Below are 16,848 nucleotides of genomic sequence, written 5' to 3'. Positions count from 1 at the left end.
GTGGTGTTGTTTAATTACGATGGGGACAACCCTATCAGCTGATGTGCTATATTTCCAAAATGATAATCAGCTGTTGACCTGGTGCTGAAGAAGACATTGTGATAAACCGTTATCATCATCAGGATCATGATCGTCTGCCTCACCATGGCTAGCCCTCTGCTAGGATCACAGATAATGCAGATTATGATATGCCTCGGGGGGCATTAAAATGTTTGTGTTGGCAAGACACAAAGAACAGGACAGTGATACAGTTGGCACAGGGAAAATAGAGCTGGCTTTATCCTAAAGGGGTTTCTATCTAAATCCATTACAAACACAACTGTTCTGGATAAACCCACAGCCGTAACTGCCTCATTCTCACTGACTAGAGTTCATGTCTTCCTCTACCAGACTTATTCTGTTTGAACGGTTCAGCCCCCACTGTTCGAATTCATCGCTTTTTGTATTAATGAGAACGTGGCTATTCTTTTTCTTGAGTTTGACTTATTGCAGCTGTTCCGGGCGAATTGAGTACCAAAGCAAAGAGAGGCAGAGAGAAAATCTTTTTCTTCCTCTCACAGAGCTCACGATCAAATTAGAGTTCTCTTTTCTTTGATATGTTTTTTGCTAGTGCCTGGTCCGCTTTGTATTACCCTAGGCTTTGGATTATGGTTTTATGTTGTGTCAGATGACACTTCAAGTAAATTGTGCTTTCTTTTCAATAGGTCTGCAGGGCAGACTGTTATTGCTGTTCTGTTCTGATTTATCACACTTGATGAAGTGTTAAGACTAAACTAAATGTGTCTGTAACCTAACGACCCGCACTCACAAAAGAGCATTTACATGTTCATTGCTATGAGCTAGTTTGTAATTAGTATAGTTTTGTCAAAACTAGTTTCCTTTTTATTAAATAGCCGTGTCTTCACATTGTGAGTGTGAGTAATACACAGAGAGTGAGTTGGGGAGATGAGCTGTTTCCAGTTAAATTAGTACCCATATATGACAAGCTTTTTTCATCTTCCAGTGTGTGGAAGATGACGCTGTAGGACAGCTCTGGTCAGCTGAGGGCATCTCACCCCACGGTTGTGTTTTCTCATTAAGCTGGTGTTTCATGTGATAACGTGAAATGATGAATCGCTACAAATTATGGCAGCCTGAAAATAAATTATCCACTTGCATCAACTTGAGCAATTTGCATGCATTGACTGCAATCACCACGCATGAGATACGTTTCTCTCTTTTTGAGGGTGCCCAAATTAATTAATACTACAGAATTACAGTTCAATTTAGCTATAATGGGGTCTCAGTTACACCACTTCTGGGTGTGCTCACACTCACACACACTGTGCAGACACACTTGTGCAGACACAAACATACACACACTATCTATTTGACAAATGTGGTGCCAGTGGAGGTCTTTGTATTTACAATCGAATCACTCCTACACTGATGGAACACCACTCTCCATCTATTGAGTCCTATACATTATCTGTAAATATTAGTCTATTCATTTCCTTTAAAATCTTAATTAATTCATGGCATACAGTAACTAACCACAAAGTAAAAATTCCTACAAATCTGTTTTTAGACTTTGTAAATCCCCAAAATAGTAAGAGTTTTTATTTGATCCATTAATCCATTTTTGTTTGAACATATTTGGGGACAGTTTCGCAGTCAAGATGACACTGCCGCGGTGGTGTAATCCCAACTGGCCAGGCGGTCCCAGATGCTCCTTCTGTATCCTTTGATCTTTAATTCGGGAGACTTAATCAAGTACCATAAAGTAGGGTTGGGCGGTATTCAGATTTTCATACCATCATACCGTTTCTGTACCATACTGGGGTATACGGTATTACCGGAAGTGCACAAAAGGGGACCTATTTAAAAAAAAAATATTTATTATGATATAAAAAAAAAAAAAATGTACCCAGAAAACTATTTAGGCAACAGGGATCTTGATCCAGGAGGGATTTGAATGTTGCTATGGGGTTGCGTGCTATGCCACTGCTTTATAAATGCTACATTTTCTTTTACAGTATTGAAAATCTTACTGTCGGTATTTCGAAATAACCCAGTATACGGTATATCGCTCAAGCCTACTGTAAAGTACACTTTTCACCGTATAAATACACACAGTGCCCTCCACTGTAACTTAAGCCCCCCATGTTCTCAACGTCAACAGTGAAGAGGCGACTCCGGGAGATCCTCTGTCCAGTGTCTGTGTTCTTTTGCCCATCTTAATCTTTTCTTTTCATTGGCCAGTCTGAGATATGGCTTTTTCTTTGCAACTCTGCCTAGCAGGCCAGCATCCCGGAGTCGCCTCTTCACTGTTGATGTTGAGACTGGTGTTTTGCACGTACTATTTAATGAAGCTGCCAGTTGAGGACTTGTGAGGCATCTGTTCTCAAACTAGACACTATAATGTACTTGCTCAGTTCTATACTATAATGTACTTGCTCTCATTCCTCTTTCTATTCTGGTTAGAGACAGTTTGTGTTGTTCTGTGAAAGGAGATGTACGAGATCTTCAGTTTCTTGGCAATTTCTCACATGGAATAGCCTTAATTTCTCAGAACATGAATAGACTGATGAGTTTCAGAAGAACGTTCTTTGTTTCTGGCCATTTTGAGCCTGCAATCGAACCCACAAATGCTGATGCTAGAGACACTTAACTAGTCTAACGAAGGCCAGTTTTGTTGCTTCTTTAACCAGGACAAGAGTTTTCAGCTGTGCTAACATAATTGAAAAGGGTTTTCTAATGATGAATTAGCCTTTTAAAATGATAAACTTGGATTAGCTAACACAATGTGCCATTGGAACACAGGATTGATGGTTGCTGATAATGGGCCTCTGTACGCCTATGTAGATATCCCATAAAATAAATCTGCAGTTTCCAGCTACAATTGTCATTTACAACACTAACAATGTCTACACTGTATTTCTGATCAATTTGATGTTATTTTAATGGACAAAAAAATGTGCTTTTCTTTCAAAAACAAGGACATTTCTAAGTGACCCCTAACCTTTGAACGGTAGTGTACCTCACAGAAGTCTGAAATGTAACAAAACCATTTGACATAGAAACACTGTATTTTCTGTGGGCTTTCACAGCTTCATATAGTGTACATTCTATACATGGTTTACAGTATACCTATTTAGATGTTGGGGTCGCCACACGATATTAGCACCATGTATTCCAATATATGTGATATTATTCCAGTGTATTTAAATGTGAGTGTGCTGGCAGACATTTTTACAGGAAAAAGAGTGCTGTCGTGTCAGACCCACCATCTGGGGCTGCCGGGCTACATGATTCTATTTGAATGGGAGTCCCTCTCCTTCAGTCTAGTATTCAGTGGGGCTAATCAGCCAATAACCCCTGGTTGCTGACTTCCAGTGGGGGATAATGTGTGGGGTCACTTGGGACCAACTAGGATCCATATTTTTTCCCAGCACTGGGGCTATTCAGTGGAGGTGAGGCAGGATCACCTGGAGTGTCAAATATGATTGGAATTACCACCCTGGAATCATTGGCTATGGTTGAGAAGGTTTGCTAAATTGAATGGTAAAAATATAACCTGTGTGATATTTTGTGATATTCGTTCTCCCATCCTGTCAACTCCTCATGGATATCTGAGGCAGGTCTGAGTTTGGGTGAACTGATGTTAACATTTAGTATCAAAACCCAAGAAAATGTTGGCATATAGTCTGTGGAAGAAAGAAATAACAGTTTGAACATCTGACTAACTAGAGAAAGTACCTTAGCTATCTTGTGAAAATAGGGCAATTTGTTACCGTAAATTAGTCTGGTTTCATTTTAGGGCAATGTTTGTTTGGTGTCTGAGAAGCTTGCTAATGAGCAAAGAGAGTTGAGAGATCTGTTGATAAGCACTGTCAAACAGACAAATGGGCCCATGATATCAGGAGGAGATCAAAGCCGTCATCAGGACAGACAAAGAAGTTGGAGCCAAAGGCAAAAATTGGCAACACTGGTTAAAAAATAGATCGTAAACAATATTTATTTCAGCCTCTAAAAGTACTTAGTACCTTTCTCCTGGTTGAATTTAGGCCTACTAGTATTAAACCCAGTTTAGTTGGCATATCATTGTTAGTCATCTGTATATATGAGACTGTGTCCCTTTTCTAATGTCTCAGTATGTACATTTTATACCACCTGAAATATCCCAATGGAACCAATATGCTGGGGCTGGAACATGATTTTGAGAGCTCTAGTGATAAAAACACAACTAGTTTCTCTCCATGTTAGCAATCTTATGTAACATGGTTATAAATACATATTGTTAGGGAGTGGATTGAGGATTCAACTGCAGAAGATACACTGTGCACAAAACATTAGGAACTCATTCCATGACATAGACTCACCAGGTGAATCCAGGTGAAAGTTATGATCCCTTGTTGATGTCACTTCTTAAATCCACTTCAATCAGTGTAGATGAATGGGAGGAGACAGGATGTTTAAGCCTTGAGACAATTGAGACGTGGATTGTGTATGTGAGAAAGGGAAAGGGGGATACCTAGTCAGTTGCACAACTGAATGCATTCAACCGAAATGTGCCTTCTGCATTTAATCCAACCCCTATAAATCAGAGAGGTGCGGGGGGCTGCCTTAATTGACGCCCATGTAATCGGCACCATTCAGAGGGTGAATGGGCAAGACAAAATATTTAAGTGCCTTTGAATTGGGTATGGTAGTATGTGCCAGGCAGACCGGTTTGAGTGTGTCAAGAACTGCAGCGCTGTTGGGTTTTTCACGCTCAACAGTTTTCCGTGTATATCAAGAACGGTCTACCACCCAAAGGACATCCAGCCAACTTGACACAACTGTGGGAAGCATGGGCCAGCATCCCTGTGGAACGCTTTCGACACCTTGTAGAGTCCATGCTCCGACGAATTGAAGCAGTTCTGAGGGCAAATGGGGGTACAACTCAATATAAGGAAGGTGTTTGTAATGTTATGCTTGTGTATCTCAATGATTCACGTACTGTAGTTGTTGCTGACTGTATATATATATTTAGTATTCAGCTCACAAACTACCAGCAGCCTCTATGCCCTTCAGTCTGTGTTTGGTTCATTACTGGTGAGTTCATATGAAACCATGTCGTGCCCTCAGGAATATGTATACTATACTTCAGACAGTCCTCTCCACGCAAACAGACTGGATTTGGGATTATGTCTTCAGGGATTTGTTTGACTGCGTCAGAACTTGTCATGGATTCAGACAGAAGAAGCACTTGATTTGAGTATGCACCTTCTGTAAGCTCACATCTCAGGTGGAGAAGTAGACAGTTTACATCTGAAGTTGGTAATTCCTAAATAATCCATCAAATTCCCCTTCAGGTATCAACCCATTTCATCTGTTTGCTTTTAGTATGGTGTCAACGCAACAAATCTCTTTCTGACTAAAATCATCCAACAGGCGAATCCCTTCATTAGCCTTTATCCAGAGAAGGGGTGGTCATTTTGGATGTGAATTAATACCAGCCCTTTTGTTCAGGTCTAACAGGCAGACGAGAATAGCACATCCCAGTCCTGCCCAGTCCAACGCTGCTGCCTAAAACCTTCTATTACAGTACAATGCTCCAGCCTTCCTCCATCAGCCTCAATGTGCTGACTGCAGGGAAATGTAATTATGCGACCACCGACCGTTTGAGCTGAGTCACTGCTGCAGTTGGGGCTCTCTTCTCGTCCTGCCTAACGACTTAAGCCACAGGGGCGGGATATAGAGTTTAACCATGTGCTTGGACACATGTTGTGCTGTAGTGATGACGGCGATTGTATTGTTGACACTGCACAAGTGACTTGTTAAGTTACTATAATACCTGTGTAGTCAAAATGTAATTATTCTAACAACATGTTATAAACAGCTGTTTTTGTTGTGGAAGTGCAATAGAAACTGTACCTTATTTCAGTCGTTTAATAATAAAGGTAGTGTTACCAAAGATGTAAATGAGGTAATGTGACGGAACATGCGTCTATACTGTAGATGAACTGTATGTGCCGTCCCAAATCAGGTTGTTTACTTGGAACTTGACCGGTGAGAAAAACAAGTACTTATCTATTTAAAGTAAAATATGATGTACTCCTGATCCTAAATCACTAAACCTTGATCCTCTTACATGATGTTGATGTGAAGATGTAAACCCTGCAGAGCTGTGGCATGCATCTCAGCTCAGAGAGGAGCAGAGGGAGATGGAGGGGCAGAGAGTGCGATAGGCAGGGAGAGAAAGCAAACAGCCAACATGCACGGTAGCCTGCAGCATACCACAGAATAAAGAGGAGAGCGTCAACATCAAAATCCCTTCAGAGCACGTTGGCACTTGCTGTAGTGATGTGCGTAATGTACATTGGCAGATATCTCACTGCCCGACTGTATCTGGGTCTTAAAAAATGGCTTGATCCACTCAGCATCAGAGGCATCTGCTGGCGAGTGATCTGAGTGCCGCCAAATCAGGTCAGATGAGATCCAGTGGGCCAAAGCATGCAAACAGACTTAATGCTGTCTGTTTTTTAACATGGCATTGTTGTCTAATAGATGAGTGGTCACTAGCCCATGCAGGTGTTTCCAGGAGGAGAGCTCCAACATGGAGACAGCATCCAAAACAAGAGAGAAATCAATGAATGAGTCACTGATGAAGAGAGTACAGTGATCATTGTAATCAAGCTGTTGCCAGTTATTTTTATGTGCTGGGATCCTCTTTAGCAGCCACACAGTGATGCTCCAGAAGCCACACTGCTCAGTGGAAACAACAAAGGAGAGTTGTGGTGCAGTAGCTAGCTAAGTGAATGAGCTCCACCCCACTCACTGCTCTTATTGGGGCCTGGCAGGCAGGGCTGGATCAGTGGAGATGTGTCCGACACGTTCAGATCACTGGACTCTTAATGTCCTTCTGCCTGGTGGAAGTGATCTAATCTCACACTGATGGATTAGGGGAACACTACAAGTGTTCGTGCAGGATCTCACCGGTTCCGTCTATAACTCAACTCAATTTGGATTTATGATTCAGTTAACGTGCACGCCACAATCTGACTGAATGGTACAATGAATGTCATGTTATCAGGTTTATCTTTGGCCGATATTGTCGTTATCTAATCGGCCATGATAATAGGAGTTTTATTTCAGTTTTAATGAGCACTTTTAATCAGGCCCTGCTTCAGGTGTTAATCTCTAGATGATTTTCAGGCCTCAGAAAGCAGGTAATAGGCTAATCAAAGCCGGTGGGTGATTTGTAGAACCAGCGGAGAAAATCAATCTCAGGATTTAATGGGTGTAGAAAATAGTTTGATTTCATATAACCACTCATTGATTTAAAAGGTTAGATGTTGTTGGGGTGGCAGGGTAGCCTAGTGGTTAGAGCGTTGGACTAGTAACTGGAAGGTTGCGAGTTCAAACCCCCGAGCTGACAAGGTACAAATCTGTCGTTCTGCCCCTGAACAGGCAGTTAACCCACTGTTCCCAGGCCGTCATTGAAAATAAGAATTTGTTCTTAACTGACTTGCCTGGTTAAATAAAGGTAAAATAAAAAAATAAAAAAAAATATCCATGAATCCACAAACTACTGTAACGTTACCTGGTTGCCGTGTACTAGAACATTTGTATTCAGTCGCATATTTCTGTTTTTTTTTTCTTTAAATACATGCTGGAGATATTCAGCTACTCCTGAAGGACAGTGGAAGTTCAGCAAAAGATGATTGATTTATTATTTAAAATGTCTTTGTATCTCCAAGTCATGCGCCTTGGTTGGACTGTGTGGTAGCAGCAGCATTTGTTTTCCTTTGTCTTAAATCTGTGCAGACAGGAAGATATAACGATGCTTTTTGGCAATGATATCAAAGCCACCTAAGGGTCCAGGAGATGTTATTTATCAGAAAAGTAATTGTTGCAAATGTAACCATCTGGGGATATTTTGTGGAGCTTTGCTATAGAAACTAATGTGTGAAAGGAAACATTTGACTATATTAAAATGAAAATGGGTTTCATGACCTGCATCAGCAGTGGGCCGGGTTGACTAAGAATTCCCTTGAGTAAATATTGATATTCTATTCCTTCCATCATTTTATTTTTTCCCTCTCAAGGCCATTGGCTCCTGTGAGAGTCGTAGATGCAGAGGTAGCTGCCGCTGTGAGCTGCTGAAAGCTTAGTGGAAATGTGTTTGCAATTACATGCAAATTCCCCAGAAAGGTCAAGAAACGTCAAACCCTGCAGTAGTTAACGTCACTAGCTACATCTGCCTTTCATCTATGATACAATAGTAATATGCTAAGACAGAGAACTGAAAGTTACCAAGGTATGGAGTATTACACAACTCAGAAGAAAGATTCTAAAGAATACTGTAAGAATTCTGAAGCAGTTTAGTTGTTTCTTCTGAAAAAGCAATGTGTCACTGAATCCCTGTTTGTTTTCTCCCTCCCCACAACCTTTGTTCACAAGGGTCTGAGACCTTGAGAGAGAAGTGCCTGGTTGCCAGTACCAGATTAGGCCTCATTTTAAAGATAGCTGATGATCCACAGTGTGTCAGAGCCTGCAAAGCCATGCTGTGCAGCTTGCCCCAAGTCTTTAGGGTCCACAGGCAGTCTCACACACTGACATGGATGGTGTTTTATAACTAACGGTTATATTCCAAGTTGTGGAATGTTTTTGATGACTACCGTACAATATTCACATGCCAATCCAATCCTCAAATATCCTATACATGACCTGTCAAGGTGTAGAGGAGAGGTGCACAACAGATATTTGGGACATTTATGCCCTAAAGGCTGTTGCCATGGAAATGACCTTGACCTCTGTTAATATTGCTCTAGAAACCCAATTTTATGTTGTATAGACAGGTTGGTTGTTTAGCAACAAAACTGACCCGTGCACAACTGTGGGGGCAAAACTGACAGGGTTGGCTTAGATTGTTGACAACATGTGAGCTATCTTTCAACTCCAATGTTTATTGAAAATGTGACTGCATCTGCACAATGAGCACTTGTTGTCTCTCAAATACAACATTACAGTTGTTGCTTAGCTAGACTGCAAATGTTTGGCATATTTGGGACATTGACATGAAATCAGTCAAAACACCTCAAAATAAGACATGGTATCAAGTACAAGATGAAATGAGCCACTTACGATTCTCCACATGGCAGTTTCTTGCCATTCTTGCTAGCAATCACAACAACACGGTGACCTCTGCTCCATGGAAGTGCCTACATCACTTTTGTGACGTTGTCAGCTAACCCATCTACAGGATGTGTGTTTATGCTCCCTTGAAGTACTGTACAATATTACATTGGATAGACATGGCTGCAGTCACATTTGTGGACTGCACAGCATTGAAGGTCACGGTTGAGAATATGGTTGTATATCCTCTTTTGCAGCCCAGGCATTTCTAATGGATCCCACACAAGTGACGATAGACTAGTGTTGTCACGATTCCCGAATTTTGACTTCGATACCACTACCAGGGTTAGTATCACGATACATGATACCATCACAATACTCGATTCAAAAAAAATACCACAACAACAGAAAATGAGGCATTTAAGCCAAAGTTACAGAATGGCACTTGCTCCAGACATAAACTCAGCTACTGCTCTGTTCAATCGCTGGGCATCTTTTATTTTTGTATGCATGAAGAACTCAATAAGACAATCATACAATCAATTTGACTTTGTTTTTAACAATCTAACTTTAAATGGGACTACAAAACAACATAATGGTAAACTTTTAGTTGAAAGGTAAATCTCTATTGTTAATCTGGGTAACTGAAGATATAGCCTAGGTCTATTCACAATACAGGTGAATGCATATTATTCAATAGTGCGTGCATGCATCGTGTTATTGAGTTGGTTTTAGCTGATTTCATGGGGCTGCAGATGACAAACAACCCCTTCCATTTAGGACTTGTTTTATTGGCAACTGCTAGCAAAACATACAGTTAATGTCGGAAGTTTACATACACTTAGGTTATAGTCATTAAAACTAGTTTTTCAACCACTCCACACATTTCTTGTTAACAAACCATCGTTTTGGCAAGTCAGTTAAGACATCTACTTTGTGCATGACACAAGTCATTTTTCCAACAATTGTTTACAGACAGATTATTTCACTTATAAGTGTAACAGCCGTCTGATGAAGAAGGATCGGAACAAAGCGCAGCGTGGTAACTGTTCATGATTTTTTTTGAAAACTGAACACTAGAAAAAAAATAAAGTGAGAACTAAACAGTCCTGTCAGGTGCAGAACACTAAACAGTAAACAACTACCCACAAAACACAGGTGGGATAAAGGCTACCTAAGTATGGTTCCCAATCAGAGACAACGATAGACAGCTGTCCCTGATTGAGAACCATACCCGGCCAAAACAAAGAAATACAAAACATAGAAAAATGAACATAGAATGCCCACCCAAATCACACCCTGACCAAACCAAAATAGAGACATAAAAAGCTCTCTAAGGTCAGGGCATGATAATAAGTCACTGTATCACAATTCCATTGGGTCAGAAGTTTACATACACTAAGTTGACTGTGCCTTCAAACAGCTTGGGAGATTCCAGAAAAGATGTCAAGACCTTAGAAGCTTCTGATAGGCTAATTGACATAATTTGAGTCAATTGGAGGTGTACCTGTGGATGTATTTCAAGGCTTACCTTCATACTCAGTTCCTCTTTGCTTGACATCATGGGAAAATCAAAAGAGATCAGCCAAGACCTCAGAAAAAAAATGTAGACCTCCACAAGTCTGGTTCATCCTTGGGAGCAATTTCCAAACGCCTGAAGGTGCCACGTTCATTTGTACAAACAATAGTATGCAAGTATAAACATCATGGGACCACGCAGCTGTCATACCGCTCAGGAAGGAGATGCGTTCTGTGTCCTAGAGATGATCGTACTTTAGTGTGAAGTGCAAATCAACCCCAGAACAACAGCAAAAGACCTTGTGAAGATGCTGGAGGAAACAGGTACAAAAGTATCTATATCCACAGAAAAACAAGTCGTATATCGACATAACCTGAAAGGCCGCTCAGCAAGTGAGAAGCCACTGCTCCAAAACCGCCATAAAAAATCCAGACTACGGTTTGCAACTGCACATGGGGACAAAGATCGTACGTTTTGGATAAATGTCCTCTGGTTTGGTGAAACAAAAATAGAACTGTTAGGCCAAAATTACTTTTGTTATGTTTGGAGGAAAAAGGGGGAGGCTTACAAGCTGAAGAACACCTTCCCAACCGTGAAGTACGGGGGTGGCAGCATCATGTTGTGGGGGTGTTTTGCTGCAGGAGGGACTGGTGCACTTCACAAAATAGATGGCATCATGAGGGAAGGTAAATTATGTGCATATATAGAAGCAACATCTCAAGACATCAGTCAGGAAGTTAAAGCTTGGTTGCAAATGGGTCTTCCAAATGGACAATGAACCCAAGCATACTTTCAAAGTTGTGGAAAAATGGCTTAAGGACAACAAAGTCCAGGTATCGGAGTGGCCATCACAAAGCCCTGACCTCAATCCCATAGAAAATATGTGGGCAGGACTGAAAAAGCGTGTACGAGCAAGGAGTTCTACAAACCTGACTCAGTTACACCAGCTCTGTCAGGAGGAATGGGACAAATTTCACCCAACTTATTATGGGAAGCTTGTGGAACTGTATTATTTTATTGTACTAATCAACAACATTGCATAGAAGAAGCAGTATTTTCTTTTATAAAAGTGTGCGTTTAAGAAAGGAATGTCATTCAGGGGGAGACAAAGAAGTAAATTATTTTTTGGTGGCAACGGAGACGAAGTGAATTAATAACGTTTTTGGTGACAATTAGCTTTGAAATCAGCATATTTTGTGCTATGGTTTGCATATTATTACAAACATGTACTAGGGTATTGAATTGATGTTGCTTCAGGTGTAAGCTAGCAAGGAAATGTAGCCTACAAGTAAAGCTGGAAGCTACCAGTATTACCAGTATTATTTATGCATGCCATGTTGCAGTATTTAAGTGTGTTAACCTTTGTGCATCATGAGTGGGGATCAACCAATGCAGCCCCGACAGACAGCTCTAGCAATTAATGAGTAAGTGGACTATGCACTTTGCTCTTCGCACTGTAAAGGGGCTGCGCTGATAGACAGACTTGATCCTCTCAGTCACGTGAGACACATTTGACAGAAGTACCGAACATAACAAAAAGTTTTGTGCCAAATGTTTTTTTGTATAGAAAAAGTATCTACGTTTTGGCATACCGTGCAACAACACGATGGACGAGCAACTGTTGCCCTGGACCCAACAGTATAATATACCAGTTTCAAGAGTTGTTTACATTGTTCATTTAAATGGAATAGACATCCAAATAATTTGCATGTTAGGTACAATATTGTGAGAATTGATTTAGTTGAAAACGTGTTTTTGACAATGTATGGGAGGTAATGCATAAATTAAAAAGCTGATCAATGTAATGCAGTTTGGCATATGCCAAACACAAAGCAGGTGGTCCTGTTTTAATTACTTTGCATGACTAAACCTGACATCTCGGAAGTGGAAACAATTACTCACTTTTATTATCACAGTGCACGAGAGAGAGCGTGAGAGAGAGAGAGAAAGTGCTTATATAAACAAGATATTACAACAGTGCAATATGCAGATCGATAAGAGGAGTTTATTGAATTGCACTCAAGGCCCTCCTTACTTTCAAAGACTGTGTAGTCCAATACTGTTGACGCCAACCTTAAGACTTATTGCAGATGTGACCGCCACCAAGGACGGTGCACTCTTAGAAAAAAGGCACTATCTGGAACCTAAAAGGGTTCATCGGCTATCCCAATAGGAGAACCCTTTGAAGAACCCTTTTTTGTTCCAGGTAGAACCCTTTTGGGTTCCATGTGGAACCCTTTCCACAGAGGGTTCTACATAGAACCAAAAATGATTTGATCTGGAACCAAAAAGGGGTTCTTCAAAGGGTGCCGAATTTGGCCCGCTGGTGGTTTTCTGAGTTTTCTGGGCAAAAACTAATAATAAAACAAATATATGTTTGTTGTTGTTGAATTTTCATTGTTGGAAATAAAAGACTGTAAAAAGACCAGGAAATCAGCTCCAAGTGATTTTCATTTTGGAAATCTGTTCCCAAATATTCCCACGTATAATAGAGAGACATATGTGATTGTATACAAATAATAGTAATTAATAATAATTGATTGGAATCATATAACATTTTTCTACCAACTGGGGTGCTCAAAGTGTTTTACATAGTAGGAGGAAACTCACCTCATCCACCTCAGTGATGCACATCAATCATTTTTGTGCAAGAACTCTCACCACACATCAGCTGTCAGTTGATGAGATGAGCAGTGATATATGCCAATTAGGAATGAGGAGGATGATTAGGTGGCCATGATGGAATGTGGCCAGGTTGGGAATTTAGCCATGACACCGGGGTGAACATCCCTACTCTTACAATAAGTGGGATTTTGAATGACCACAGAGAGTTAGGACGTTTTAACGTCCCATCCGAAAGACGGCACCCTATGCTTATCAATGCTCCCAAATATGACCAAGGTTTGAAATTATTATGTTTTAGTCAAATATTATATCCATTTAGGCTTCTTGTGGTCAATTTGCAGTCTACAAATATATCATTTTATTATGTTCCGGCCCCTTAACCATATGCTCAAGAAAAAATTCCTATGGGGACAGCCGAAGAATCCTTTTGGAACCCTTTTTAATAAGAGTGTGTGAGGACATGGTAGGCAAACTGCTTGAGGTCTTTCAACAAAGAGAATTGGAAAGAGAGAAAGACAGAGAAGGCGAGGGACACCTACCTCATTCTCACATCTTTTATTTTTTTTTGTATTTTAGCACAGAAAGTAACACCACAAAATATGTGTGGTCGGTGTGAAGTTCTGAATGTTTTTCTCTCCAAATCGTGGAGGGTGAGGCTTGGGGATATGTCTCTGAGCAGATTTGAGCCTCCTTGCTCTCCATTTCTTTAGGTACTTAGAGCCCTCATTGGTACTTAGAGCCCTCATTGAGAGATTACCATTGGGTATCATATAATTCTCTGGCCACTACAGCCTCACAGCTTAGAACTCCACAACCACATCTTCCAGCATTTCTTCTTGTTGTTTTATAACTGAATGTCAAGCCTACTTTTGGGATTAAAACCCTATCAGTCTCTGAAGTATCTTAGCTCTGATGTTTAGTGGAAATGCAGCACACTGAGAGATAACAAGAGGGCCTCCACACACTCCCGGGCCCCTCGCCACCCTGCACCCTTTCTCCATGCTTCCATCATGTGTTTCTTCCTGCTGTCACCCTCGCCTCTTTTTCTCTCTCATGATGATGTTGGAAATCAATTAATAAAATCTGGAGCCATCATTTTTGATGTGGGGCTCATTGAGCAGACCTGTGAAAAGGTTAATTAGCTGAATAATCAGCTTAGCTACTGCTTGGCAGCTTAAACTGTTGGCCTCTATGGAGTGTATCAGACATGGTTAGGGGCTCTTCCTCTGTGTTTAACCATACTGCTAGCACAGCTATAGCCGATCCCATGAATGGTCACCTGGGACGAACATTGGGTTTTGCTCAGAGTACTCCCTGTCCCATGCTATTACATGTCAAATAAATCAGTAATCATGCATATGGGGGTAAGGCCAGGGTGAGCCCCCCTGCTCAGCTCACCTCCAGATGCCTCATGGCATGGGATATGGTAGAGAGGGCTTGGCTGACAACGAGGGAGGGAGGGAGGGAGGGAGGGAGGGAGGGAGGGAGGGAGGGAGGGAGGGAGGGAGGGAGGGAGGGAGGGAGGGGGTCAGTGACAGGTCGCAGACTGCAGTCTGAGGGCAAAGTCTTATCAAGATGACGAGGAAAAAAGCTGTCCCCAGCAATCACAGAGGAGAGGAGATGAGAGGAAATATGCTCTAATGAGAAAGAGAGATAGACAGTAGAGCTGGGGGCAGGCAAGTGTGCAGAGAGGAAAGAAGAGGAGTAAGAAAGGGAAAAAAAACTAGGAAATAGAAGAGGGAGTGGAAACAAGAAAAGAGAGCCAGAGAGAATACAGTACTATGAAAAGGAGATGATGTATTATAGATATACTGTATACCACGCTTCTCTGTGGAGCTGAATCGCATGCTGGCATTCACTCGTCTGTAAACAAACCGCTCTCGGCGTACCCATGGTGAAGGCCAATAAGGTGCAATAGAAAGCAGTGGGTCTCAGCAGGTCAATGAGGTACTACTGAATCAGTGATGTAATGAAACCTCGGAATACTAATTGGCCTCAAGGAAAGAGAGAAAGTCTGAGAGATAGAGATAAGAATGGAGGGAAAAGAAGAATGTGAGAAGAGAGAACGGAGTGATATTTGCTCGGTATGCGAGATAAAAGCCCTGCAGCGACACAATCAAATTCAGAGCAGATGCTTCAATAGAAGCCACAATTGAAAACAAGAACAATAATGGATTGTCTCTTGGGTTTTCTTGACATTATTCTAAACAGATAAATTAATGTGTCAATTGCTGGAGGAAGGGCAAGCAGCAAGCAGACAAAAGAAGAAAAAGCGCTTGTGGTCTTTTATGTGAACAAGGAGGCGATTGCTTGTTGATTTCCTCTGAACCGAAAATGACTCTGTCCCTACAATGAGAGATTAAAGAGACTTGTATCCCCTTTGAACCAGGACAAATCGCGTCAAACACTTTCTAGGCGGTATGGTGTCGGTCATTTGAAGGGGCTCTGTTACTTTCTGCATAACCAAACCTCAAAGCATCCAAATCCTCTAAAGACAAACCTGAACAAAATGGTGCACAGTCCTAGGTGAAGGGAGCTAGCTTCAACATGTTGGAAGTCATGTATTATCCAATACGAATCAATGATATATGACACATATGACTGACTGATCATTTCTAATGAGAATACTGTTATTTCCCATGATTCTTGTCTCGTGGGTAAATTAACTTCCACTGTAGTGCTCCATCACATGGCAAATATTTGACTGATTATGATGCATGTAATTAGTTACATCTCCCAGTCAACATAGAACAGCAGAGCTTGGTTAAACGAAGAGAAAAGGTTACCAGAACTCATATTTCATCAGCCTGTGCATGACTTTGAAATGAAGCACTAGGCATAATAACCCTTCTCAGAACCGTTTGTCTTTCCCCATCTTTTGTGTCTAATGCAATCAGAACTTAATGAGTTGGTTGTCACATTTGTCTGCATATACAATACACTGTCATTTGTCATACATTGGGGGCAGTGAACCTCACTTGAATGTTATCAATCATTCACTAGAGACAGTATAAGACATGCTCAAGGAGATCACAGGAAACAGGATCATTCAATGTTACAAAATGTATGTTGAAAGCATATTTGCTACAGTTCTCAGAATTGTATCAAGGCTACTTACTGTATTATCGCGCTCACCTGATTGCTCTGGTTTTGATCTCTTTAGATAACTGTGATGGCCCTTTGGGATCAAATCTGCCCCAGGCCTCATTTCAGAGTTCCTCGCAGTCCTCCACCAGCAACGTTCCACACTTCTCCAAGCTCAACAGAAGAGATGGTGAGTAAAGATTAAGGCCACGCTCAACGCTGTGTATAAGTACCTATCCATCAGTAATAACCTCTTGACGCAGAGTCAACTTCCCATGGACATCCTGTGCAGAGCATGTTGCTGTAACATTTCATTTCCACATGTAGCATAATAAACACAAATGTTCTGTATATAGCTGTAATTGATTTGATCGATGGATTGTAAACAACAATTGCTTGTCATTTAATTATATGGTTGTGAGCAGTTAATTGCCAGCTGTTTCCTTTAGAGTCCGCCATCTGCATTTGATCACTATACATCAATGGCTTTCACTCACGTAAATGAGAACTTGTCAAAG

General features: G+C 41.1%; 1 protein-coding gene across 1 annotated transcript in view; it reads left to right on the top strand.

Moving 5' to 3' along the window:
- The window catches only part of LOC110520175 (contactin-associated protein-like 5), a 119,712-nt gene that overhangs the window by 10,032 nt on the left and 92,832 nt on the right, over positions 1–16,848 (top strand). The window contains exon 2 of the mRNA XM_021597305.3: positions 16,410–16,520. Coding sequence (XP_021452980.2) covers positions 16,410–16,520 — 111 coding nt within the window. The remainder of the gene's footprint in view (positions 1–16,409; positions 16,521–16,848) is intronic.

The sequence above is a fragment of the Oncorhynchus mykiss genome, chromosome 3, assembly GCF_057628025.1.
Source record: "Oncorhynchus mykiss isolate SJ-2025 chromosome 3, ASM5762802v1, whole genome shotgun sequence".
NCBI lineage: Eukaryota > Metazoa > Chordata > Actinopteri > Salmoniformes > Salmonidae > Oncorhynchus > Oncorhynchus mykiss.
The sequence above is the reverse complement of the archived record's forward strand: the minus strand, read 5'-3'. Positions and strand labels throughout refer to the sequence as shown.